Genomic DNA, 26,295 nt, shown 5'->3' with positions numbered 1-26,295 from the left:
GAGATGTTATTTTGTGCATATGTTTGTGTTCTAAATTATGTAACTACAGGAGAAATACTGTTTATCAAAGTCTCTTCAAGCTTTGTTCATTCAACTGAAAACTGAGCAGATACAATGCACAAATTATTTAAGTAATTTAGCAAAATCCCGGCTATTTCACAAAGCCCTTTGAATTTTGTTGAACTCTTGCAACAGATTTTCCTCCTCCACAAGGAGAATGCTTTGAATCACAACTAAGAAAATTTTCAGTTCTCCATGACCTTTTAGGTCAAAATTTTGATATCTTGATTTTTACTTAAAACTGTTTTACTCTGACCTTATCCTCTCAGCAGCTGCATGTCTTTTGCAATAATTAAAGCATTTGGATCAGTTCAGCAGTTCAAATAGGTGTTTGTAAACTGACAGACTTGAACTCCAAATAATTTCAGATGTTTGCTGTTTCCTTGAGGAAAATAATAGATTTTAAGTAAATGAATAAAACTGCTACTACAGAGTATTTCAAACTTGCTTCTCAGTCAGAAGTGGTACTTGTTATAATTGTTGCTATACTGGTTTGACTTTTGGATTATTTCATAATGGGTTTGAAGGGTCTCTGTTACGTAATGCAGAAGAACTTGATCTTAGATGCTACTCATGTACCATATGGAATCATGTCCAGTTTTTGAATGGTGAATAATATCTGATGTGTGTATACTCTTTATTACTTAAATTACAATTAGATTTTATTCCTCCTGAACTGCAGTGCTTTGTATCTCTAGGTTTTAAAAATACATGTTCAGTAAGAAACATGGAAGTGAGACATTGCTAGACTTGTGCTTCTTCATAAACTGTTTGCTAGAGCACTTACCCATCACAGAAAGATCTCTACATTTGCAATCTCATTTAGGCATGAAATATGACGATCCCTGCACTACATAAATATAGCATGAGAAGGTCCATAGAGTTGCTTACTGTTTGCACAGTGTGTACACACTGAGCATAATGTGACCCTTTTGCCTCATTTAGTGGCTGCTTCACTATTAGTGTTACTCTTATTACACAGTAAAGTCAATGACTTAGTTTTGATAACTTGTTGAACTATGGCTATCATTTCAGGGTGGCTGAAAATTTGGAGCTATGGTTGTCAGAAAATCCAGCAACAGCTTTTCTCAGTGATTTTAATCTTTTGAATGGTGGGTTCCAGTTTTCTTCCATTTTTTACAAGACACTGCTGATAATTTTTTCATTGTTCTTCAGACTTCAAAGGGATATTGTTTATGGAAACCATTGACTTAATGCAATATATTTTCATTGTACGCATGTGTACATACATGCACTTGAGCTGGCACAGGACAGCATAGTTTACCCTGTTTAAGCCTGTCCAAAAGGTTGCAGTGATTCATGAGAAAGCAGAGGGGACTTAAGTTAGTGGAAAAATAAAATCCTTAAGGACTACAGGCTGCTTCGCTAATTTCAGATATTCTCATAATACAGGGTTGTGAGATAACCTGTGTTGTTATAAGGTAACGCAAACAGATACACAAACCCTTCAGTCTGCCAGGCAAGTGACCTTTACATTTGAAGTAGAAGTGAATTACACAATATGAAGTTTTTGTGCCCTTTATCATCCCAAAGAATAAATCTAATGAAAAGGATACAGTCTGTGGGCAATTTAATTAAGCAAATTGGTAGTGTTGGCACTATCTTTCTTCTCTTCCAGATGTGAAACTCAAAGAGTGTGTGCAGAATCTTACTCAGCTGAGGCTGGACATTGGTTCTTCTGTCAATATTTCTGAAGAAACTATCAGTACCATCTTGGAAGCCAGTATCTCTCATTCAAAGGTGAAAGACTGAAAAGAGATGCTAGGTTAATGGGTCAACCCGTAGCCTGACGTGCCATCCGAAAGAGAACAAACCACCTTGTTTGTGTGGAATCTTATATTTTCACTTGTCATGTCTACGTGGAATATTTTGTGAGATTTAGGACTTCAAAATAATAAAGTCAAGCATTAGGAGATCAATTTATCGTAGCATTAGTCTTCTGGTCTAAATAACACTGCCTCATTACTTTCAGCAGTGCTTTAAACCCTTGTGCTGACACAGAATTTGAACTTTGCTCTCTTGGTATTACAGAAAGGTGAGGGTTACTGGAGACACAATTTTCATTCGCTCCCACCTCTGATCCTTGCAGTATGGAGTTGTTTTCCTTTTTTACATGGTCTTACCAGTATCTTGCCTTACCTCCACTATATTTATCTGTTGGCTCCTGAATATTGTCTAAAGGGTTGATTGTGTAAGTTTTCTGAGTGAAGGACTGTGTGTGTTACCATTGTTTCTGTTTCCTGTCATCTCAGTGAATAGTAGATATCATGAAAAAATGCCACCTAACTTACAGGTTCTCTCTATGACTGAAAAGAATTGGAGGTATGTTTGGTATAAACTAAACAGGTTAATCAAGCAGCCACTGGGTGTCACTGATGCTTCACTTTCAGAAGCAGTTGCAAGTTTTGTTCATGAAAAGTGTGGCTATTGAAAAGGCAGTTCAGACCATCATACCTACTTAAAGATGATTTGTTCATCTGCTTCCTTGGCAGTGTGACTGCCTTTATTGTTAGCTTGTTATTTTGATACCCATAAATGGTAATGAGAGAAGTCATCTGGAAGCGATTCTGTTAAATGGGATTCAGTGCACCCTTGATCTTTTGTGATAACAATAATGCTAATTGACTGAATTTTCAAATTACTTTCAATCCTTTTATTTTGCCAAAGTCTTATGTAGAGTTTAGGTGTACATACACATTTCACATTTGCATATCTATACAGATTTTTTTGTTTACTTAAGTGCTTAAATCCTCCCCTCAGGCCAAATGGAGCATTAAAACTTATGTCTCTTAACTGATTATGCAAGACACAGAAGTACTTTTTAAAGCTATAATTTAGGCGTGCCCATTATGTTTATAGTATCAGTAGCCACTGTCTGATACTCCTAACAATAGCTGCAGACCCACTGCAGTCCTATATTTCTGTGATTGTATACTACTGCTGTGCTTGCCAATGGAATGATAAGAGTAACCTGTGAGTTGTTTGAGCTTATTGCACTTAATTTCTACCACAATATTATGCTCTGGTCATGGTCATTGCCATGTGAATAAGTGTTCTGAAACTGTTCAAAACCAGTAACCTGAAGCCTATAAGCGTTCATTTACTGAACACAGGAGTTTGGATTAGCTCTGGTACTCACAAAGCTGCAAGGAAAATTCAACGGGACTTAATCTAGTGGACAAAATGCCGAATGGGTTAAAACTGGACTGAAGTGGTGATATTCATATGGGGCATGAGGAAATACATTTCAAATTATATTACAGAGTCAAATTTTCTCCACAAAAAGAACTCTAAATCAGTATCCTTTTATACTACTAGCAGAATTACATTTATATTCATATTCTGTTCCTTGTACATGCACAAAGAAAACGTAAATCCTTTGGAATCACAAAGGGAAAATTCTGTTCCAGAATAAAAAATCTAGAAGTCAAATTAATAAGTTGGAAATTGAAATATTCATATGAACTAAAGAGCTAAATTGCACATCCTGTCCAACTTCAGCTCCTAATTTGATTTTTCTTGGGATCTTCTTGCTCACTGAGTACTGCTGCTAGCTATAGGTGCCTTCAATAGAGTCAGTACAGGCAGGTGCTGTCCTAAGGAATACAATGGAGCCCTGAGTACTGTGCTATAGCTCATACAGGCTCCAAACTTGTAATTTTTCTGGACTTTCTGTCATTTGCTTCCTTTCAGGCATTTCAAGAGAAAGTGTAGCAAAGAACTCCTGAGATATCTGGACTGCAAGCATTTATCTTTTGATGAGATAGTTTTGCAGGAGGAAACAAGTCATCATTATTGAAGGAGCTCCTATTGTAGTCTCGCCCAAGGTCTGCTTAGGCATTTGCCCCTTCACCAGCTCTTAAATAATAACACTTGAAAGGAGTGTTAAACTGAGAAATGTGAGCTGGCTCAGAGTGAATGTGATGTCATATAGAGAATCCTAAGTGCTAAACTTGTGTGTCCCCTGAAAGAAGGAAGGTCTTTATTGTTTGATTTTAGTGATTCATGCATCTGGATTTTGATCTTTAGGTGTTTCAGCAACAAAGGTGTATACCTCCTAGAATGAATACATTCAGCATTGTAAATATGCTTGCTTATGGTATGGATGCTCATAGAATGAATCATTCACCTGTTCACAAATGCAAGTAAATCTGTACAAGAAACATTCTTCATCTCTTTCTATGTACATAGAATTTGAAGTAAGAACATACAAATGCAATATAGAGTTGTATAGTTCATTATTTCAGGTCTGTTGATGACTGCAAATTGTCATGTTACTGTGACACAAATTCTCACCTTATGGATTATAAAAGAAGGTGAGACATTTCAGGAAGAAAGGCTTTTAATATATATATATTATGATAGGTTTTTTACAGTGCCTTTGCGGTAGCTTTAACTGGAAGATGTGATGAAGAAGTACTTAGCCTGCTGCTAAAGTTACCTGAAAACAGTAAAACTTCTATGGTGGTGGAAGAATTATGTTCTTTACCAGCACTGGACTTATATACCATGTTTGTACTGATTATACAGAATTTGAACTTGCGTCAGATCATTTACAAGGTAAAATGGGAAAAAGAGCTTTTGGTTCCTATGTTTTTCTTTTGAAGGTGGTCTAAAGCATGCAGGTAGATGTACAAATAAGTATTATTTTTTCAGATGTTCTTTCTTCCGGGAAGCAAACACTGGATGTATGGCTGTTTTTGTCTGCATTTAGCTCCACAAAGCGAATACAACTGTTGAAGAATGGGATTGGTAGATGCTACTGTATTCCATTTCTTGCTTCTTCGGGAAAATTATCAGTGAAGAGTTAATTATGAAAACTTTAGAGAAAACGTAGGAGGTTGAAGATACAGTTTTATTAATCTTTAGAAGTGTTTGCAGTTCATGCAATTAGTGACTTCTTAATTAGTAGGTGTGGAAGGCTGATCTGACATCACTGGAACTAAAACAAGCATAGGAGCTCACATTACAAGAATTACAACATTATTTTCTAGGAAAAATTTATAGCACTCTGGAATACATTTTGCTGTAGAAATCATGTTGGCAGTTCAGATGGTTCCTTCAGGAAGGGGCTTTTCCAGCTTTCAGGTTGAGTCTCTCTATAAGGGCAAACCTCTATATTTTATGTGACTCAAGTCATATGACTTTGACAAAAGTAACACAGTGCCAAAACCATAATGAAGGGGATACAGAAGTCTGTAGCAAAACTGTATTTTCTGTAAAACTGTAGATAATCAGGGATCTAGTGTGGATTTTCAATGAGATAATATTTTTACTTGTAAGAGCAAAACTGTTAGATGGGGTTTGTGATAGAAGATGTTTATTTCCTTGCTTTTTGGGTAATTTATCGACAGAACATAAAATGTTGTAAGTACAAACAGTTGAAAATCACTTAGAACATGGGGAGGAAGAATTTTGTTTTAAAGTTGTAGATACGGAGTTATATTCTGGAGGCTGCATGTGCAGTTAAACAAGTTGGCCACACACTTCAAAAAACAAGACAATTTCCCAGGATAGGTTTGAATACCAGAGGGAAAAGAAAAGATTTCTACTTTCTGAATTATCTGCCAACATAAAGGAGGGGAGAGGGGAAATAAAAGAGAAAAAAACCCCAGTGTTTATTCTGATGGAATTTCTACTGAATCCTACTGGAGCATAATGAATTCCTAGAAAGAATAAAAATGTTGTCAGCTCATCCTAAAGTATTACAGAAGTTTTGCTATTTTTTTTTTTTAACTGAATAAGGATTTTTTTTTTTACTTTTTTTTTTTTTTTTAAATGTGTAAAAGCAGTTGAAGGCTGAGAGGAAAAATCAAACACAGACTATTATAGTAGGAATTCAAAGATGTACAAAAAAAGGTAATCAGAGAAAACAGCTGAAAGTATATAGTGAGATTATATTATTTTTAATTATTATGCATAGGCAAGAAACAATTAATCAGTTCGTACTACCATATCATCTAAATAACCCATAAAAGCAGAGGAAATTGAGAGAAAATTCGTAATGTCAAAACTTGCATAGTTGAAACAACTAATAGCCAATTTAACTTCAGTGAAGTAGGGAATGAAAGGTACATAATTATTTTAGGTAAAATGCAGCGTATATGAAAAATGCAAAGAGACAAACAGGATGAAAGTCAGTAATCTAACATGATTCCTAAAGCAACCAAAGTGCTTGCTAGATTTAATTTAATTTAGGAATTATTTTTAAAATGTTAAACTCTTGCACTGAGCATCTTGAACCTGTTGAAGGAAAAGTTCTTATTTACAATCAATTCCAAGGGGGCTGGATGTTGCAGATCCCATTAACAACTTGCATAAGAGACCTCTCTTCAGCTTGGTAGGTACAATAAACATATTCTCTGGATTTTAATTATTGATTTGTCATAGGCCAGTCCTGACATTACCAGAGATTTTTTCTTTAGCTGAATTCTCAAGTAACTGGGCAGTTATAGTAAATGGAATTTTGTTAAACATAGTTTGCAGGAGCATTGTATAATCAGTTTTGGAAAAGACGGAATAATTTTGAATGTTTTACTGAAATTTTAAAATTTATTTCTAATTGGAATTTATTCTTGTGATTTTTACTTCTTTTCCAAGATTAAGATACCATCTGAGATAGGCAATATACTAAACATGCTACTGGATGTGGTTTCTAGTATCAGCTCTCTTCTCAATAAAGTCAATAATGTCATGGAAAACCTTCCAGTGTTCCTCCAAGGAATTCAAAATATTGATGTGCTTGACATCTCTGCGTTGCAGCAGGTATGTGTATGATTTCAGTATGCAAACTTAATTCCCACCATGAGGTACTTTGTTAGGGGTGTGTGCTTAGTAAGGAGGAGCATAAATAGAAATTGTATTCTAGAAAGCTGGGAACTTGAAAGAGAGTCCATAGACTCTAGGTAGATTCATCTGGCATTTTTCAAATATTCTAGTTATTTTGAGACTATTGATGTGTCACCTCTGTTTTCATTAACTGATGAGATCACAGCCAATATGGTGTTAGGCTACTGATGTAGCATGTATTATCTGTGATTTGGAGATAGCAATGCTTTTCTTCTAATGGTGTATTGTTTTGATGAGCAGACTGTTACTTTGTTTATGAGAAACAGCTCTTTTATTTTTTTTTTTTAAGATTTCAAAATAGCACGTGCAGCTCTGGGTTTCTGTTTGTGTCACTTAGGGCTTTTGTGTGATAGTTCTGCTTGACATCTTAAAAAATGTGACATGAGGTATGAAGACATTTCATTTGTTCTATCTTTAAGGGCAGTTGTGTGTGCATCTATACAGGTAGTACAGTAGTGGACCTAGAATTACATCAGAAAAAAAAAGATTTCTGTTTCTAAGCAGGCTCCGATTCCAGAAAGAAATCATGCTGACCCCTATGGCTTCCCTTCTGGATTTGCTGTCCTCTGTGTAAAGTTTAGGATTGAATTTGGTCCTAAAATTGCAAACCTCTAAAACATCCCCCTATGGTAAACAGTGCAAACTGATTTGTGACTACAGAGTGAACACTGCCTTAAATACTCTAATATGAATTTTTCTCAAGATCTTCTAATCTATGTGACAGAGGTATTTTGTAAAATGTTCTTCTGTGCATATTAGTTTTGGTTTTGAGCCTCTCTGGGGTAGCTCTTTGGCTGCCACAGTGAAAGGTGGCTGTCATCAAATGCTTACATCTTTTCTGCTTTCCTTAAACTAGTTCAGTATGTGTCAGACATTCCTTCTAAAAAATGAAGTATTTCTTTTGCAGTAAATCTCAAAGTTGCTTATTTGACAGAAGAAGCTCTCACAAGGTCCTTTTCAAAAAAGTTTTGCAAAGGAACAAATCGAACAGCAGGGGGCCACCTGGTCACAGTTTTAATCTTTGCTCCATGGCAACACATAATATCCTATAATACAACACAGATTTAACCTTGGATTTTTTTTCGTCACTTTTCTGACACAGTCGTTATTTTATTAATTTTTGTTAATTCCTTTTTACTTGAGGTATTGCTGTTCGTTTTTGTCACCTAATAATTTGTGGAGAATTAAAAAATTCAGTGTCTATTTCTTTTGTTAATAGATTAGATGTTCAATGTTTTGAAGGGGTATTCTGTCTCTGTAACTCTTTTTCATTTTGTAGACTAGTAATAGTTGTTTATTTTTAAATATCCTTCAATTTTCGGGTTTAACTTTTTTTCTTTTTGTTTTTCTTCCCTATTTTCCAGTAGTACCTTTAATTATTGATTATTTTATTTGCTTCTTTTCTATAGTGGCAAAACTTGTGCTACTGAATAAATGTGCTACTGAAGTGCAGATATTGCTTATACACTTTCCTCCTTAAATATTTTCTTCTATTTCCAAAATAATCCATCCTTCTGGATTTTTATTTTCATGAATACCAGTAGCAAAGTACAGGATATTTCAAAAAGATGGACCCAGTTTCAAAGCAGTAGTTATTTCAAATTGGGTCCATCTTTTTGAAACACCCTGTAGTTCAGTGTCCTGGGAAGATGACCAAGTAAATTATGTAAAGCTTTTAAAAGTAAAAATATGTGGACCTTCAGTGTAGGCTCAGACAGATTGTCTCCTTCATTAATTTCTACCTGAAAAAGTTATTTTGAAATTGATTTGCAAAAAAAATTAATTACTTATAATGAAAGAGAAAATGAAGTAACTGTCAGTTATGCATGTGGAAGGCCAGTCATAGCTTTGACAGGTTAAATAGATGTGTTAGGGTTAATCTTAAATGCTGGGGACAAGAAATATGTACTGTCTTTGAGGGCAATTATGGCTGATGACTTTTGTAGTTCTGCTAATTTATGTCTATACCTACTAAAATGATTTTCTTAATCTTGCATTCACCTTTTTCTGTAAGCTCCATACATTTTTGTCTCTTACTTGATCAAGTATCAGTGACATACCCAGGTAAGCTCAAATTTATAACAGCAGCTCATGATTTCAGTTGATAATTAAAGTTTTGCTCTGGTTACCTTTATATCCAATTTAAATTAGGTAGTTGGTTTCTTGCCATATCAGATTCTGATCTTCTTTTCTTCCTGCAATGCCTTCAGGTATTAAGTTATAGGCAAATTTCAGTGTTTCACATAGTGATTGTATTAATGCTGATTAATATTTTCTAGGATAAGAACATTAATTGGTTGTTAGAGTTCATTGAGTTTAGAGACAGCATATGTCTTTTTCAGGAAGAAGCATTTGCCTTTCCCCATAAATATATTGTATTGGTCTGGAATGGTAATTTGATAATGCGTTAAATTCTGCTCTTCACATACTTTTTGTCTTTAACTGCTCCCCGCTTCAAAATTAATTGCACATCTTGCCCTATTAAACATCACAATGAGATATCTATTATTTCCTGGAGCATTATGTCACTCATTCTTGAGTGTAGATGAATTTTCTACCTTTCATTAATCTAAATTTGATAGGCTTCTGAAAAATAATTTAGCTAAATCAGCAGTTTTGCCATTTCCACCCTGATTTTGTCAATTTTAGTACAATAAAGACTTCGTTTTGTTTATGGCTCTATTCAGACATAAGAATATCCTTTTCTCTGTATTTGCTTCCTTTAGCCCTTTGGTTTCATTAAATTTTGAATTACTTTCAACCTCCTTGTAGTTTTCCAGAAAAACTGAACTTTTCAAATCTCTCTTAATGTAGTGATTCTGAGTTTGTTTTAGTTTTAAATGCAAGTTGTAAACTGGCTTGTCTTTTAGGTTTCTTCTGTTGAATAGCTGATATTTCTACTCTACATGAAATTGTTTTTATTACTGATTATTTTTTTAAAGCATACAGCTGTCCATTTATGTCAGATGCCCCAATGTTATGAGGTTTTTGCCCCCATTTGAGAATTCAGTTCCAGATAGCTTTTAATCTTTAGTACCAACCTTCATCTTCATGAATCTGTTGGAGTGACTGAGTTGATGGGTTACTTTGTAGGAGACTGCTTGCTGAATTCATCAGCCTTGATTACAGACCTACTTCATTTAGTTTAAACTACTATATAAAAACAGTATCAAAGACAACTTTTTGTGAACGTCTATCCTATACAATTCTCCTGCTTTATCAAAGCCAAATTTTAGGAAACATATTTTATTTTAGTTGAAAGACAGTGAGTAGATTCAGTCTACTGGTGGCAGCTCACCACATAAATATTCATTATTTGAATTTCAAGTTATTTTGATTGGAAGCAGAATTAATTAGCAAGTTTGTGCTCTTTGACTGAAATAAGCCTCATTTCTCCTTCTAGTGCAAATACTCCCTAATAGGGATTCAAAACTACTTTTATTCAGCATTGTGCATAAATAAAGTTTATTCCTCCAGTAAAGTCCATGCCAGTAGATTCATTCAAGGGCTGTAGATGATGGTGTTATGAAATCTGGATATTATTTATTTAATATGTTCTATGCGGAAATCATATGCAAAAAGTCAGATTTTTGGGAGCAGCCAACACTGAGTTTTAAATAACAATTTCTAATATTTCTGCAGGATTACTAAAGAAGCACCTGGCACTTCAGTAAATGCGTTGATCAGGATAAACTGTTTACAACAGCACAATCTCTAAACTGTCTGTGATTTATTCTTTATGTAAAGTGCTATACTACTTTGAAAATTGACTCTTAAGTTGAAAACAAAAATCCAAGGATAAAATGCTAACTTATTTCAGTGTCAAATGTGATTTGTTGATATATCACAGTCTTTTTTCTATTTGCCAGTTGTGCAGTCTACAAATGATATCCATTAGTCTGGTTACATTTTCCTTGAAAAGCACCTGCAATAGTACTGAGTACCAGGCAGGCCAATGCAACCTTCAGTTACACTCCAGCAGCATGTTGCCTTGCAGTTGTGTTCTCTTTTAGAACTAACTGCACACCTCTAGAGTCTTCCATGAGACACCAGCTACAACTGAGCACATTATTTGAAAAATGAAGCTGCACATTGGAGGCTGATTTTATCTATCTATCTATCTACCTATCTATCCATTTATTTATTTATTTATTTTTAATGTGTTGAATGATGGTGCTCAAGCCACAAAAGCAGTCAGATTGCTCTATATTGGAGGCATGCTAGTCATGAGCAAAAAGCAATAATAAATGCTGGTATGACTCAAGACATGCAAAAACTAGAAGTATATCTAACAAGTTTAAAGTTGTACTTGAAAAATAGGCTTTTAGGGCACATGCAACTGAATAATTTTTTTCTTCTTAGCAACTGTTTTCACTGCAAACATTCATGTGGAAAATTTTTTGGTTGTTTCTGCTGTCTTTGTGACATGGGAGTAATCTACCAGCAGAGCAGACTTGGTGAAAACTGAGATTGTAATAAAGGAATCTGTAGTGCAGTTGTCTTGATATTTTCTTTATATTTTTAAATCTTTTTCTGCCTAACCAACACAGTATTTTTTAAAGTTGAAAGTAGTACATTATGCTACTGTTTTTCATCGAGCATCCTGGCAATTAAAATTTGTTCCTTTTTCTTTTCCTACCCATGTTAAAGGTGATCAGAAGAACAGAAAAGAGCACATCAGGCCCTCATTCTTGTAGGCAGTTTCAACAGTCTGATTTTATCAATCTTGTTGGATGCCAATATTGAGAGAACACCAGGGCTACTCCCTGAAGCTAATAAATGAAACTTTGATTCATCTGTATTTCTGTTTGTTTGTCCTAGTTCTTACAAGGTGGGCAGTTCAGAAGTTCAGCTGTTGGATCTCTGGAGTCTGTTATCAAGGCAGTGTGTAAAGAAGAATCTTCATTTTTCAGCAATATAAACCTATTCATTGACATGCCCAGAATCACAGGAGACTTGGAGGACAATATGGCAAAATATGGTATTCCTGAAGACTCATGTAAGAAAAGCTATCAATCATAAGTTGCATGGATGCATTCAGAGTTTAGAGAAGTTTTTACCTCTTAAATAGAAATATTTATATACCAGCTGACATCTCATTTGACACTCTAATCCTGAGCACAATGGTTCATCCATAAAAGATTTATGGCTATGAGATAATTGTGGATGACACACAAGTGTTTGTGTTTGTTTTCTATCTTTGCAAATAATAACTAAGAATATTCCTGTCTTAGAGACATATTTATTAGAATTTTTAGGGCACTTGGTATTAAAAATATATCTTTGACATACAAGATTGAGAATTTATTGCTGCGGACCTTTCTTCTGTGAACATAAAGCTGTGGTATTATTGTGAAGTAAAATATGCAAGCCCCCTGAATAAAATAAGGTTTTTAGTACTTGATATTCCTATTCTTCTAGTCAAGTGCCCAGAAAATCCCTTAGCTGTTGTATTCACCTTTGCTCCCTTTCCTCAATATACATTTGACTTACCCTGATTAATATTGTGAATAACCTTTTTAGTGCCTCAGTGGCCCTGTGCAAGAGTGGAATACAGTGACGGAGTGTCACTAGGGAAGGTTCTGTGACTGTGAATCACAGCTCAACCACCGATCAGATTTTACAGCCATAAAGTGACTCTGGCTTGGCTGGGACCCTTGAGAAGGAGCCAGAGCTCTGCCCTGACCCTCCACACTCTTGTGTGGGGTAACTAATGAGGCAGCTCTGCTTTTCTTTCCTATTCAAAGAACAGAATTGGTAGAATGACTAATGAGTGAAATTGTTTGGTATTTAGTCTCTTTTAACACTGTTTAGGCCAGAAGCACCGTTTCTCAAAGATAATTTATTTATTTTTTTTGTTTATATTGTCACAACTCTGGAGTGTTTGTAAGACCTTTTTACCTTAGGATCTTGCCGTATTTCTAAAGCATCAGTTAGTTCCAGCATTCCGATCAGTGAATTAATACTGTTTCCCGTATTTTACAAATTTTGTAAATGAGGTAATGGAAAATGAAAATTAAAAAAAATTACACGAGGTCGCAGAAACTTGATTTGTACTCCTTCACAGTGATTAACTTGTATGTATTTTGTGTACCAGACACTTGCCAATGCTTTCTGAAAATCACAGCAAATGCAGACTAGCAAGTCTTCTGTGTTCTTAGCATATTGCTGTTTCTGACTAGCCAGCTTGGAACTTCTTTAATTCTTTGCTGCCATTTATCAATGATCATGTTTAGTAATGATTGTTTCCTTGAAGAAAGTAAAAATTTGGGCAAAGAACCTAATGTTCTTAAATATACATTTCTGACACCTGTTTCTTTAACTTTGAGCAGAAGTGATTTTGGCCTAGTTTTCCATTATGTACGATAGTTTGTCTTCCTTGAAGTGTTAATGACATTATTTAGTATTTCCTCACAGCCCTGGAAATGAGATAACTCTAAATCCACTCATAGTAACAAATGAACCCCAACAACCTAAAACACATGAGGTGGGCATGTGTTTCTCAAGGGAAACTCATTGCTTTCACTTGAGTGCAATTGCACTGGTATATTTTGGAAGGTATTCTTTGGGTATTAGTTCTGAAGGACACAGACCTTAATGCATTAATAGCCCCATCTAATGTTTTTTGGTTAAGGAATGGAAAAGTGAATTGATTATTTTTTTTTTAATCAAGAAGTTAAGCGTCATGTCAATTTTTTCCTATATTTTTGGTAGGTCCTTATGAAATTATAAAAATAAAAATGTCTGAATTTGTGAATGAATTTATGTATTCCTACTTCTTTCTTAAGTAGAAATGGAAAGCTACAGAGCAACCAATGGTATAGAGTGTTTCTGTTGGTTTTTTGTTTTGTTTTGTTTTTATTTATTTATTTTTTTTTTTAAGGTGACTCTTCTCTCAGCATTCGTATTGTGGAAAGAAGTTTTACACGTGTCCTTCACTCTAAAATGCACTATATTAACTTTTAGGATGGGGTTTACAGGCTGCTTTTTAGAAACATCAGGCGCTCTTCAGATTGTGGTTCTTTTTTTTTTCTTGTCTAATGTTTAGAGTTCTGCATCCCCAACGATATCACAGTCTATGGTTAAACAATTTCTGTTCACAGACCTGTAGTGATCCCTTAGTGACAACTTGATGGTATTTGGGATGGTGCTGTGGCAGATCCTAAATCTCAAGCTTTTATTTGATTAAAAAAAAAATAAAGTCCAACCTCACCTGTGATGTCTGTCTTAAATGTTTTTGCAGCTCCTTTTTGCCTGAAGCTTTACCAGGAAATTTTGCAGTCTTCTAATGGGGCTTTGCTATGGACTTTCCTGAAACCTTTATTACATGGGAAAATACTATACAATTCCAACATCAGCATGATTGACCTGGTGATAGAGAAGGTGAGTCTCAAAAGAAACGCTGTTTCTGTTTATTGCCTGTGTCTTTGTACTTCATTTTAAAGGTCCACTTCTTTCAGTGTAGGTAGAAGCAATTGGATAATTTTCTTTCAGAAAACTGGATCCATGCAGACCCCTGAATTCTCACCCTGTTCCCACTTTAAGCTTAATATTTCTCTTAACATTTATCCTACTTGTTACAGTGGTTTCACCTCAGTGTGAAAAGCAGAATTGTACTCAAAGTGCCTTAAGCATCATATAGAAAGATTAAAAAGAGCACAGTAGCAGAAGTACCATGTGCATCGTGCTGTACCAAGGTGTAGGATATATGTATTCCAAGAGAGCTTCTGCCCTCAAAATTTTCTTGTGATGGCAACTCTAATGGGACAGCACAAGGAACTGTGGTGAAAGGACATATCAGGAAAGAAGGCCTATTCTGAGGATCTCACTGAACTGCTTTTAAAAAACAAAACAAAACAAAAAATCCCCATAAATTAAAAACCACAAAACAAAAACAGAAAAACAAACCAAACCAAACAACAAAAAGCCCCAAACACAATTTTCAGTGCATCCTTCCTGATTATCTTTTTAACGTCACTGGTATAAATGACCAGTAGTAGCTGACCTATGTGTGGCTGATGAGGACTTGATATTATTCAACAGTTTGATGCTCTCTGAAGTTTTGGTATGGTAGGAGCTCTGTCTTGAGCATGATTATCTACAATTACATGTTTGTTCATGGTTAGCTTTGAGACACTTCTTCAAGAAGAGAGATGATGACTTATTTTAAGTACACATCAGAGTTCTGTACAAGTTTTGCGTTTATCTTGCATGCATATGATTTTTATTCTGGAGTATTACTTATTGCAAGAATGGTAATCTAGGGCAATGTAAAATCTAGAAAACAGCATTACTGCTTGTAAGTGGCACATGAAATAATGTAGTAATGTCAAATGTGATGGTAACTATTTTCCATGTAAATGGATTACAGTGTGGTATTCCGATTTATACTCTAAAAGGATAGTAAAAATAACTGATCCACAAAGCACATACTAGGTAGCAGATACTAGGTAACTTTATAGTGTCTGCTGTGAATCAGAAATAAGGTTACAGTGTTTTGATATTTTGCAGGGATTTAACTCAGTTTGGGCAACAAGTTATCTCTCTGGAGATTAATATAATTTATTTCAAATTTTAGTTAGCTAAAAATGAAGCTGCTTTTGGTATTTATATGTGTAAATATGAAAGTAGTAAGAAATTTCCTTCAACTTTTTTTTTTTTTTAATTACAAAAACCTATCAGCTATTGGTTGAACAGAAATAAAATTCAAATGCAAAATATAGTCCCAGGTATATCAAACACAGCTACTAAAAATGATTCTGTAGCCCTTACACTGCCAAATTTACTGAAATTGGAACAGAAGTCCTAATTTCCTTTAGATTATAAGACTATGTGACAACTTTTTACCAGAAGAAAAAAGCAGAAGAGTAAAGCTGAAAAGAACATTGATGTTTGCATACTAAAATATATTCTGTAAGTTTTTTGCGTGGACAGTTTTGTTTCAAGATTGTGTAATTGACCATTCTTCGATAATTGTGTGGTTGCTAGTTTTACCTTCTGAGAAGTCAGCAGTTCTAATGTGTAGAATAACAGTGACCAGAGATACAGGCTGCAGTGCTCACTGAGAGCAACCAGCGTCCAGCAGATCAAGGACCACGTGCGATGTCTTTGATCCTTGCTTTCACAGATAAAGTTTTTGCCACTGATGAGCTGTTCTTGTGAAAGTATTTCTTATTTAAAATATTCTCAGAATTGATCTTTTTCTGTAATTGGAACAGTCAGAATATATAGAAAGATATATATAATATATATAAATGTAGCAAAGCAATTGAGAAATGAAAGAAAGAAAACTGGTTTAGCAAATTTCTGTTTCCTACCTTTTTCTCTAGTATAATTAGAAAGTTGATAATGAGTTGAGCAAATTCTTATTTAAAGCTTATATATCCTGTCTGGCTTTGCATAAGCACACTTGACTTGTCAGCCTGTTAAAACATGCCAGTATAAAAGCAGTTCAATAAGTTCAAAATGCCATTTTTTTTTTATTCTTACATCAGGGAGGGGCTCAGACATATTCAATCCAGACAGGACTGTAGTAGATATTGAAGACTTTAATTTTAATCAAAGGCAATATCCAGCCTAGGTGTTACAAAGAAAATTTATTTTAATGGATCTTCATTGATTAGGAAGAAGAGAACTTGAAGAGAATGTCTATTAAACATCAAAGTCCAGCTAGTCATTAGCATACGAGCTCAGAGGAGTTGTTTTACCATGCAAGACTGGGCATTCATCTTGCCTGAGATTCTGATTTCTACTGTAATCTGTAAAGGCTGTACTGGGAAGAACTGTAGAACATGCCAGTAAAGTGATATTCTCCCCAAATACTGTCCCAAATTCCAAAAACTGAAGCGCCAGGCTTACCAAGACTTTACTGCTATAATTTATCCACTTGGTTTTTGAGTTTATATAAACTCCTAGTATTCATAAGGCCTGTGGTGAGATGTTTGGAATCAGCAACCTCTTCCTTGCTTGTTTTTCAAATTCAACAGAGGCAAATCTATTTAGTCTCCCAACTATATTTATTTTTATTCTCTTTTCCCACTACTTCTCTTGATTGTAATTTACTGTTATTCTTATAGCAAAATTAAAATTTACTTAGTACATATTTCAGAATGATTAATCTGTACCCACCTGGTCTCCTGTAGTCCCCTAGCATCTTTTTTTATGAATAGCGTTGCATTTGTGATTTTTTTGGTTCCCTGATAACAAGGGAATTTTAATCATGAGGTTACACTACAGTGAGTATTTCAGCTATTTAATTCTTGAGTCTTAGAATTCCTGACTGGATGTTATCTTGTCCTGGGAACCACTTATTGTTAATTTTCTTAAATTCTATAAACTTTTTTTGCTGCTGCTTCAATTTGAGACAGATTCTCTAAAGTGTTCTCCATGTAGAAGGCTTCTGACACAGACACGTCCCAAAGGCCTACTGCAATGATGAGAAAGCAAAAAGAATTTAAACAAAACCATTTTTTTCCTGGTCTGTCTTGTTTTCTTATTTGGATGTAATTTCAGGTTTTTACAAGAATGTTTTCAAATAGCTGCCTGCTGTGTGGTGTGTGTGTGCATGTCTTTGTTCAGTTTCCTCTATGCTGTCTTAAACAGTCTCTGTACCTCCTGCACACAGCTTACCCTTTTGTTGCTTTTAATTTCATTCAAATAAGCTTCTGCATTATATAAAGTTCATATTTTCCAAAAATCCATGCTTCTGCAGTGATTTTTTTGTTGTTTATATAAGGAGGTTGAATACAAGCACATTATGGTTACTGTAGTTCTCTGAATGTGACTTCAGCAGAAAATAAATATCTTTTGCACTGTTGAGAAGCAAGTCCTGAAGCACTGAGACCTGAGCTCAGTAGTGTTATGAGCTGCTTAGTATAACAACTTCTAATGACATCTGAAAATTTGATCTCCTTGTGTTCCAGTGTGACCTGTGCTTATTCTGTGCTGAGGAAACAGCAGTCTCCCATTTTAGCTGTTTGCTACCCTGTCAACCTTTCTGGTCTCCCTCATCTTGTCACCATTGTGCCTGGACAGGGGGTTACGTGATCCCGATATTCACTCCTGGGATTTCAGTCCATAAGGTTTCTGTGTTGCTTGTTAATAGAAGAACTTGTTTAGCTGATTTGTCACCAAGCTTTAGCTTAACGTTTGGAATAACTCTCCCTTTGACAGTCAAATGGGGTATCTCATAGAAGTTAAATGAATAAATTCATTCAGGAAAATATCTGCAAGTGTCACTTCAGGGCCTTATGCGCTACAAATGGGAAGAAAGAACCACCTCAAATTGTTTTCCTATGTTGTGCCAGGAGTGGGTTTTTATAAAAGGCACTTAAAAGACTATGGCAAAATTTGTCTACTTTCGATAGGAATTATTGCAACAAGTGTGGTCCCAAGTGGGAGTTTACAACTCAGTTCAGGCACATTTTGCTGGGAAATGTCACAATGCCTACAATAATAACAATTCTGGATTGTTCTTAAATGCACTTATGTGACTGATAACACCACTTTAAACAAAAAGATACTGCAACATTTTCTAATCTTGAGTGCACTTGTGATCTGTTTAAAACAGCCTGGAAAAAAAAAAAAAAGATGGTTGTTTGCTAGTGACTAAGAGAGAAATTGTATCTTATGTTTGACTGGGACAGAGAGTATTCTGCTACACTAAAGTCTTCCTCTGTGAGAGTATTTTGATTGATCAGTTGAATTTGTTGTTCAGACCATGCTTCCAACTTTCACTTTTATTATGTATTCAATCAAAGCAGTTTGAATAAAAGACCCAGAAGATCTGCAAAGACTTTCTTTGAAATATGTCTTTTTTTTTCCCCCCCTATTTTTCTGAAGCACCTCTATGATACTCTGTATGAAAGAGACATAATAAAGAGGGCTTTATGACACATCAGGTAGGAAACATACATGCTGCAGAAAGACTTTTTTTTTGAAAATTTGCTTGGTGTTCAGAGACTGCAACAAATACTTTTCATTTTTTAAGTAGTAAAAAAGAAAACATGAATATCCTTACTTCTGACTACCAAAATGGAATGGAGTTGCAGAAGATCTGGAACATGCCAGTTTTTCCCATTTCTGATGATTTGATATGCACAGGGTTTTTTTTACTTCATTTGTCTCCATGTGTTCTTTTTCCCAGGCTAATTTCACTTTTAGATTTGTGGAAAACTTGAAGACTTATTCTGAGACATGGCTTAGGATGTCTGAGGTTTTTAAAACCAGTGGAAATGTCCTCACGGTCTCAAGACTACAGGTTGGTGAACTGTGGGAAGGCTTCCTATTTTCAAATTATTTACTATGTGATCTAGACAGAATTGCTATGTATGTAATACTCCAGGTTTAAAAAGAGCCGAAAAAGAGGTGGGTTAGCTTTAGGTTGTGAGCCTACAGTGTGATACTGAGTAACTTCTGAATTGAAAATACTTAAAAGCAGTGTTATCTCACTGCATCCAGTATTACCAGGCAATACGGGAAATAGAACATGTAGGTGCACCTACAAGCCTTATGCACTTATTTTAAACAAATGTAAGATTGTAGGAAATAAAATATTTTCTAGAACTCGCTTGTTTATATCACTTGTTTTTTCCAACAATGCATACAAATGATAAAAACCTGACGTGGCAAATAGTGACTTAAAGAAAAAAAAAAAGAGAATTGCTGTTACTGGCTTTTTTCCCATTCTACATGTTTGAGTTCTTTTCTTTTTTTTTTTTTTTCCCCATCCCTCCACCCCCCAAAAAAATTAGATTTTCCATGTTTGACTTATTAAAACATACATGGCTGTTATACTTCAGGAAAACAAGCAGAATCCTGTCATGACCCATACATATCAGTTGAACTTTTAAGTTCAGTTAAGGAACAATGCTAGTAATCATGCGTTACATCTGCAGATTCCAAGATGGTCTTGTAGAGCTAATAATTTTCCCTTATAACTTGGTAAATGAGGTAAAGAAGTTAAAATAATGTAAAAGAAATTCCCAAATGTCAGTTTTTAAAAGATAAATATTTTACTACTGCCAGTGCTAACAGTCTAATGGCCCAAAAGTCTTTCAGGAAAAGAAAGTGGATTTCTGTCCCAGCAGACTTGCAAGGACATTCAAATGGGCACACAGTTAAAATATTTGCAGTAAAGGAGGACAGAGATGTACAGCAATGGGGAGTATATGTTCTGCTGTTTATTTGAAACACGTGGAGTCAACCTGTTAAGAGGGGAAGACTAAAGATCTGGAGAGGCTAAGTGACTTGTCCAGAGTCATGCAGGAAATCTTGGTAACTGAACTGAACATGGATGCACATGTATATTTTATATTTCTGTAGAGAAGATAAACTTGATATAACATCTAACACTTTCCATTTTAGGAAGCACTGCAAAGCAATTTCATAAAGCACTTTATAGAAAGTAATTTGGATATTGACATGGAAAAACTCTTTAAAGAGATGCAAGTATATGGTATGTACATAAAAGTGCATATACTGATTACCTTTATTAGACTTGAACTTGGAACTACATTCAGTTGAAATTGAATGTTTTGCCTACTTAAATGATACTAAAGTACCAGATTTTGAATTCTGTTGTTGAGTTAGTCTCAAATATTTCTAATTGTCTTTTTTCTTCTGAGTGACTGGATAATTTGCATTTCAAAATGTTGAAAGACTTGAAAAATCTGGTAACAAATTAGAAGTGCCAAACGGTTACGGGAGAGTTATAAACATAGGAGCTGTACTTAAAAGGAGAGAAGGGAGAAGTAAACCCCATAACTAAAGTTCCGTTAGGATGTAGTAAGTTTTTGTACTAAATTTTGAAGGAAATCTGTATACTGTAATGGAAATAAATTGAAAATGAGATTGGATAGAGTGTGTTTAATCAGAAGCTTTCTGTATTTTTTTTCTCATTTTATTAAGGCTTAGTTGTGTCTCCTTGAGCCTTGGAAAAGCTTGAGATACAGTTATAATCAGGGAGCAGCAAAGCTGGGCTCAGATCAGTAGAGAATAACCCTGCCCTGGGGTGGCCAAGCTGGGAGCCATGGTCAGGCCAGGACATTACCCCACGGGTAAAGGTCTGGGCCCAGATCAGCAGGTCCCTGGCCAGGTCCACAGCCAGGCTGTGATGTAGGAGATGGAGCCCAGGACAGGCCCAACCACAGCTCTGTGCAGCTCTGAGGGGAAAGGAATGGTCCTGGCTCAGGTGCCTGCATGGGGCTGCTCAGCAGTCATCTCCTGGGTCATAGCCAACCTTGGCTGCACCCTTTCTGCGTTGGTACCGAGCCCTGACAACCGGACTTCCAGGAGCAGAGAGTGTGCCCTCCATGGCTAGAGAGATTTCCCTAGGGGAACAGTTTATAATGGAGGAGATGGGGATTATTATGAGCAATTTTGAATATCCATGGATTTGAGGAGGAGGAAAGGTTATGCTGGCAATTTAAGTTACTTAAAGGTTTTATAAGAATGTGATAATTGAAGAGAATTCAGTATGTCCTGCTGTCAATAGGGTTGGTGCATAATTGAAATGGTTGCTGCCAGGAGGAACAGTCCATACCAAAGCAGAGCCTAATGTCATTTAAGAAAAGCTCATGATTTTGAGGAACAGAAAGAGAGAACAGTGGGATAAAATGCAATAACAGTGTGACATGATGTACGAAGGGAACTGGATGCTTCCTAGAGGAAGATAGTTGTAGAACGGGCAGATCTGTGTAGTTTGTTATCAGTGAGTGCTAGGATAATCGAGCCAAATGCAAATCTGTTCCAGACATTTGTTGGACGAGGGCAGTGATGAGCTCTCAGATGTTCCCATGAAGGGTCTGTGTGGCCCTTATTGCTGAAACAAATGGACTTTACAGCACATTATTAAGTCTGGTCTACTGTCAAAGAATTCAGTCTAGAGACAAACAAATAGATGTATCTGAAGTGCAACATTTATTGGATTTTGGAACCTGCTTCTAAGCAGGAAGTGCACAAAATCCACTGAGATTGTAAATGGTGAACTGTGTTCTCACTCTTAAATTTCTTAAATTGTATTATTGCCCTGAGCTCGTACTGTTATGGTTGGTGTGAGCTGAGGTTCTTGGATTTTCTTTTGTACACAGGATGTGAGATTTAATTGAAACTCGCCCCGATTTGAAGACTGTGTTTGAAGGCTAGGACTAGCTGTGCACACTTTCACTAGGAAAAGGACAAATGGTGTCTGGAATTCAATCCAGAAACTAAAAGTCTTCATTCAGTGTCCTCCTTAGACAAGGGACTGAAGCTTGAATCCGGTATCTCTTAGGAAGATTTACTTAACCACTGAACTGTTGCCTAGTCTGGGTCAGGCACAGCTCACCCTTCTTGGTGAAGCTGGATCACAATACAAGCGAAAAAAACCTCCACAGAATCACAGAATTGGAAGGATAGGAAGGAGGAAAGAACAAGTGTCTTACTGAGCAAAGCCTGTTGGAAACATAGCTGTCTCAATATATCAATTGAGTAATAAATGGATTTTGTTTGGACCCGTCACTGGGAACTACATGACAGATTATGGGCAAGCGGTATTTCATTAAGCAGGTATCAAGATCTCTGGAGTTATCAGGTCCATCTTTATTGTTGCAGACAACAACATCACAGAAATCTGTGCAAGTGTTTCTCGAGCTATAGCTTTTTAAAAGGGCTCAGGATATTTGCTAACATGAAATACATTGTTAATAGTCTTGGATGGTGAATACAGGAAATCATTTAAGTAGAATGGCTCATGAAACTGGAATTTCTTTATCTTAATGGCATATGGTCGATAAAATTAATATGATATAAAAAGTGCAAATCAATATGGGATGTAGATCACAACAGCATTTATGCCTTTGTGAAGCTAATCTGTCCAAAGTGCTAGAGCACTCTTCTGCATTTACACTTTGATTACACTTCTTTCTACAGATTTGCTTTGTCATTTTACTTTTTGAAAAATGGATATGCCCTCTTATTTTTTTGTTGATTTTCTAGATGCCTTTTTGTTCATTTTATTAGTCTATAATCATGTGCAGCTGTTGCTGTAAAGCTCTGTTCTTATGTTTTATATGTTATTGGTTTTACCACTCTCAATCTGTTTATATCCATCCAAAGCTCAAGTTTTCTAAAATCACCTAACCTGTGTGATTATGTATTTTTCTTTGTTCTAACTAAAACAAATATTCCCTTGGTTTATTACATCTACACTTGTATTAAGCTGACTTTTAATTATGCTCAAATCCAAGGTGCTGCATTTGTATTCTTTTTACTTCTCTATGATGTCATAAAAATGGTGAACAATCTTAGTGACATGTTATCCACCCTGCTACTCTTGCTGGAAAGTGTTGTGGACACAGAGTGGATTGATATAGAACACTTTCAACCTCTCCATAAAATTATTATGCTCTAAGACCTCACAAAGTTATTGATTTCTAAAACTGTTTTACAGGGATACTGTGTCAGTTTGCACTCACCTGGAACAAAGTAAAGTTTGTGGTTTTCTTTTTAAACCCTTTATTTTCTGAACTAGCTTTCTGTGCACATAGCCACTGTATTCCTCCATGCCTGCTTTCAGACCCAGCAATTTGCAATAATTTTCTGGGTGTAACCAATTTAATATAAACCTTGACCTGCTAGAGCTTGTGGGCTCCTTGCTGGGCACAGTCCTTACAAACTTCTTAAGGGGCACTGCAAGACAGGTGTGCTGTAGGTGCTTTTTTTAGATTCTTTGTCGCCGAGTCTCTCTCCTGTCCTTCCTCTGTGATTTCTCCCAGATGTGAAGTGTTTTTTCACTACCAAGGAATCTGCTTTACAGGGGGCTACATATGACCAGGGATGTGACAACCAGAGTAAAACCAAAATAAAGCAAAATCAAAACCAGGCAGCTTTCCTCCATGCTACCCTCTGCTGCCCTCCTTGTAATGAAATACTTTTATGTGTACATAGAAAACTAGAAACAAATAGCTCCAATGTCATCACTGAAAGCTCCACTGCCATCAAAATTACCTGTTAAGTAGAAACTTTCTCCTAATTTCTGACCTAAATTAATTATTGCTGGTTTATTCCAATTTATTTTTCTTGTGACCTTTTATTTAAATAGCACTTCTACATAGTAGACATAAACAAAATAGTTATATTTCCTCCCAGTTACTTAATGACAGGTTAAACAAACTAAGTGGAAGATTGAGTCAGTATGTAACAAAGTAGGAAGATAATAGTGAAAACAGATTTGCTGAGTTTTTTATTCATAATTGCTACATTTATAAATGGGAAAAATACAAGACAAGCAATTCTGTAGATCTTAATTCTAAAACTTTCCTGTGGATTGTATCTATTCATATACATGTGTTATTTCTATGCTAGAGTGCAGAAGTTCATGTACATTGTGAAAGATGGTGTTTTGCTTCCAGAAACATTTAACTATGCTGTACTCCAAGGAAGGAGCAAGCTAGTTGGTATTTCATATGCCAAAATATTCAATGGCTTAATTCATAAGAGAGAAGGTTTTTTTTAGTTCATTATTGATTTAAAATTAAGGTTTTTCAGAGAGCAGCTGGTGAAGAAATTTCTGGTGTGTTTTTTTTTTTCTTTGTATGTGTATATATCCATATATATATATGGATATACATATATACACACACAGATCTATATAAATATAAAAATACATGTGAAAGCTTAACCCTACTACTTGGTCTTAATGTTAGGAATATTCTGTTCTCTCTAATGCCACGAAACAAGCAGCATCATAAGTATTTTCTTTGTCGTCATCCTCAAGGATAGCAGTAAATAAGACACAGTATCTACATTTAGCGCTGTTGCCTCTCAGCCCATGAATTCCCTGTCATTGCTTGCCTGCCTTCTGTGTTCTAGACTATCAGTTCCTCTACTTTGTGTCCTTGTGATCTTCGTGGTTTCTCACTGGTAACAATATCCCTTCTCCAGATTGCTCCATCCATTGTTCCATTTATCTGCCTTCCTATTGTAATATTTCCTGTGCTGACATTGAATAACGTCTATGATCCAGAGTTTGTCTGTCACCACTGTTATCAAGTGAGGTCATCACCTATGCTTTTTAAAACCTCTATCTTCAAGTGAATCTTGAAAAATCTAAGATGGAAACTTGTACTGGATGTTTTGTAACATTGTTTTTTTACCTGAGAATTTCAGATGTTTCCATTAGATCCAAATGCGTTAAGTTTATTTCTAGATCATGCTATCCTTCTGGTTGTTCTCTCAAACACACAGATATGACACTATTTCTACATTCTCTATCAATGAATGAAGATCTAAATTCCTACAAAGGGTCAGTGTTTTTGGAAACTAGGCTTTGGTCGAGGTATACATTTATCCGTAGATGACATCAAATTCAAAATGGAGGGGTTGTAGGCTTTTTTTTTTCAGATGCTTTTTAAATGTAGGGCTCAAGACCAAATGCTTGTGCCCTATATAACAAGGTGCCTGAAACTTTGCAGTGTCAAGGAGAGAACTAACCAATACATTACTAGATGAAAGTGACGGATCTCTGTTTTGATGTTCAAAGTATAGTAACACACTTGTATTTGTGGGAGTGGTTATGGAAAAATAAGAAAATGTTAAAAGTCTTATAGCTTCAAGGACATGATCTCTTTCTAGAACTTTGCTAGAACTTGCTACATTTTTGCTGCTCTGAACTTGAAGGAAAATGTAGCTGAGGACCTGTAAAAGCCACTGGAATGTGAACTACCACAAATTCACACTAAAATTCCTATTTAATTTTTCTTTTCCTTTTTTTTTTTTTTTTAAATACAAGGGGTATTTACTCTTTTAGGATGTGCAAGTGAGAACATAGCTTTCTGCTCATTAAAGCTAAGGAAATCTATTTTGTTTCCTTATCTTAGAAATGATGATGAACGAGATGTTTAACAGCTCAGCAAGTAAACAAATTGACCTGTTGTCACAGCTTGTGGTAAATATATCTTCCTGCGTGTTACTCAACCGTTTCCAGCCTTTTGACTCTGTTGAGAAATTGGAGGAGAAGGCTCATGAACTCATGCGGCAAAATAATTTTTTGGCTAGTAAGTACCTTATTTAAAATATGTATTGAGAGAAAACATCCGATTTTGTAGTTGTTGTCTGTGTTTATTGATAAGGTAGGTTAAGCTTATGCAGTTTCAAAGTATGTATTAAAACACATATAATACAGGCAAAATAAAGTACATTTAGCTCAGAGGTATTCCACAGTATTTGAATGCTATAATATATTCTGTAAAGACTAATTATATTGTTGTTTTAATTGTGGAACTGCCAAATTAATCCTTGGAATCTATTATTTCTAACAAAATATTGAAAAGAATAGTCATAAATGTTTAAAGTAGAATAAAAGTTGAAAAGTGAGTTGAAAAATGT

General features: G+C 35.4%; 1 protein-coding gene across 1 annotated transcript in view; it reads left to right on the top strand.

The window, feature by feature from the left end:
* The window catches only part of ABCA13 (ATP binding cassette subfamily A member 13), a 196,093-nt gene that overhangs the window by 50,303 nt on the left and 119,495 nt on the right, over window positions 1–26,295 (top strand). Inside the window, exons 21-29 of the mRNA XM_065832060.2 lie at window positions 1,096–1,172; window positions 1,700–1,821; window positions 4,447–4,641; window positions 6,682–6,846; window positions 11,752–11,929; window positions 14,174–14,313; window positions 19,076–19,189; window positions 20,296–20,386; window positions 25,788–25,964. Of these exons, the coding sequence (XP_065688132.1) occupies window positions 1,096–1,172; window positions 1,700–1,821; window positions 4,447–4,641; window positions 6,682–6,846; window positions 11,752–11,929; window positions 14,174–14,313; window positions 19,076–19,189; window positions 20,296–20,386; window positions 25,788–25,964 (1,259 nt within the window). The remainder of the gene's footprint in view (window positions 1–1,095; window positions 1,173–1,699; window positions 1,822–4,446; window positions 4,642–6,681; window positions 6,847–11,751; window positions 11,930–14,173; window positions 14,314–19,075; window positions 19,190–20,295; window positions 20,387–25,787; window positions 25,965–26,295) is intronic.

The sequence above is a fragment of the Patagioenas fasciata genome, chromosome 2 (genome assembly GCF_037038585.1).
Source record: "Patagioenas fasciata isolate bPatFas1 chromosome 2, bPatFas1.hap1, whole genome shotgun sequence".
In the NCBI taxonomy this organism is placed as follows: Eukaryota; Metazoa; Chordata; class Aves; order Columbiformes; family Columbidae; genus Patagioenas; species Patagioenas fasciata.
The sequence above is the reverse complement of the archived record's forward strand: the minus strand, read 5'-3'. Positions and strand labels throughout refer to the sequence as shown.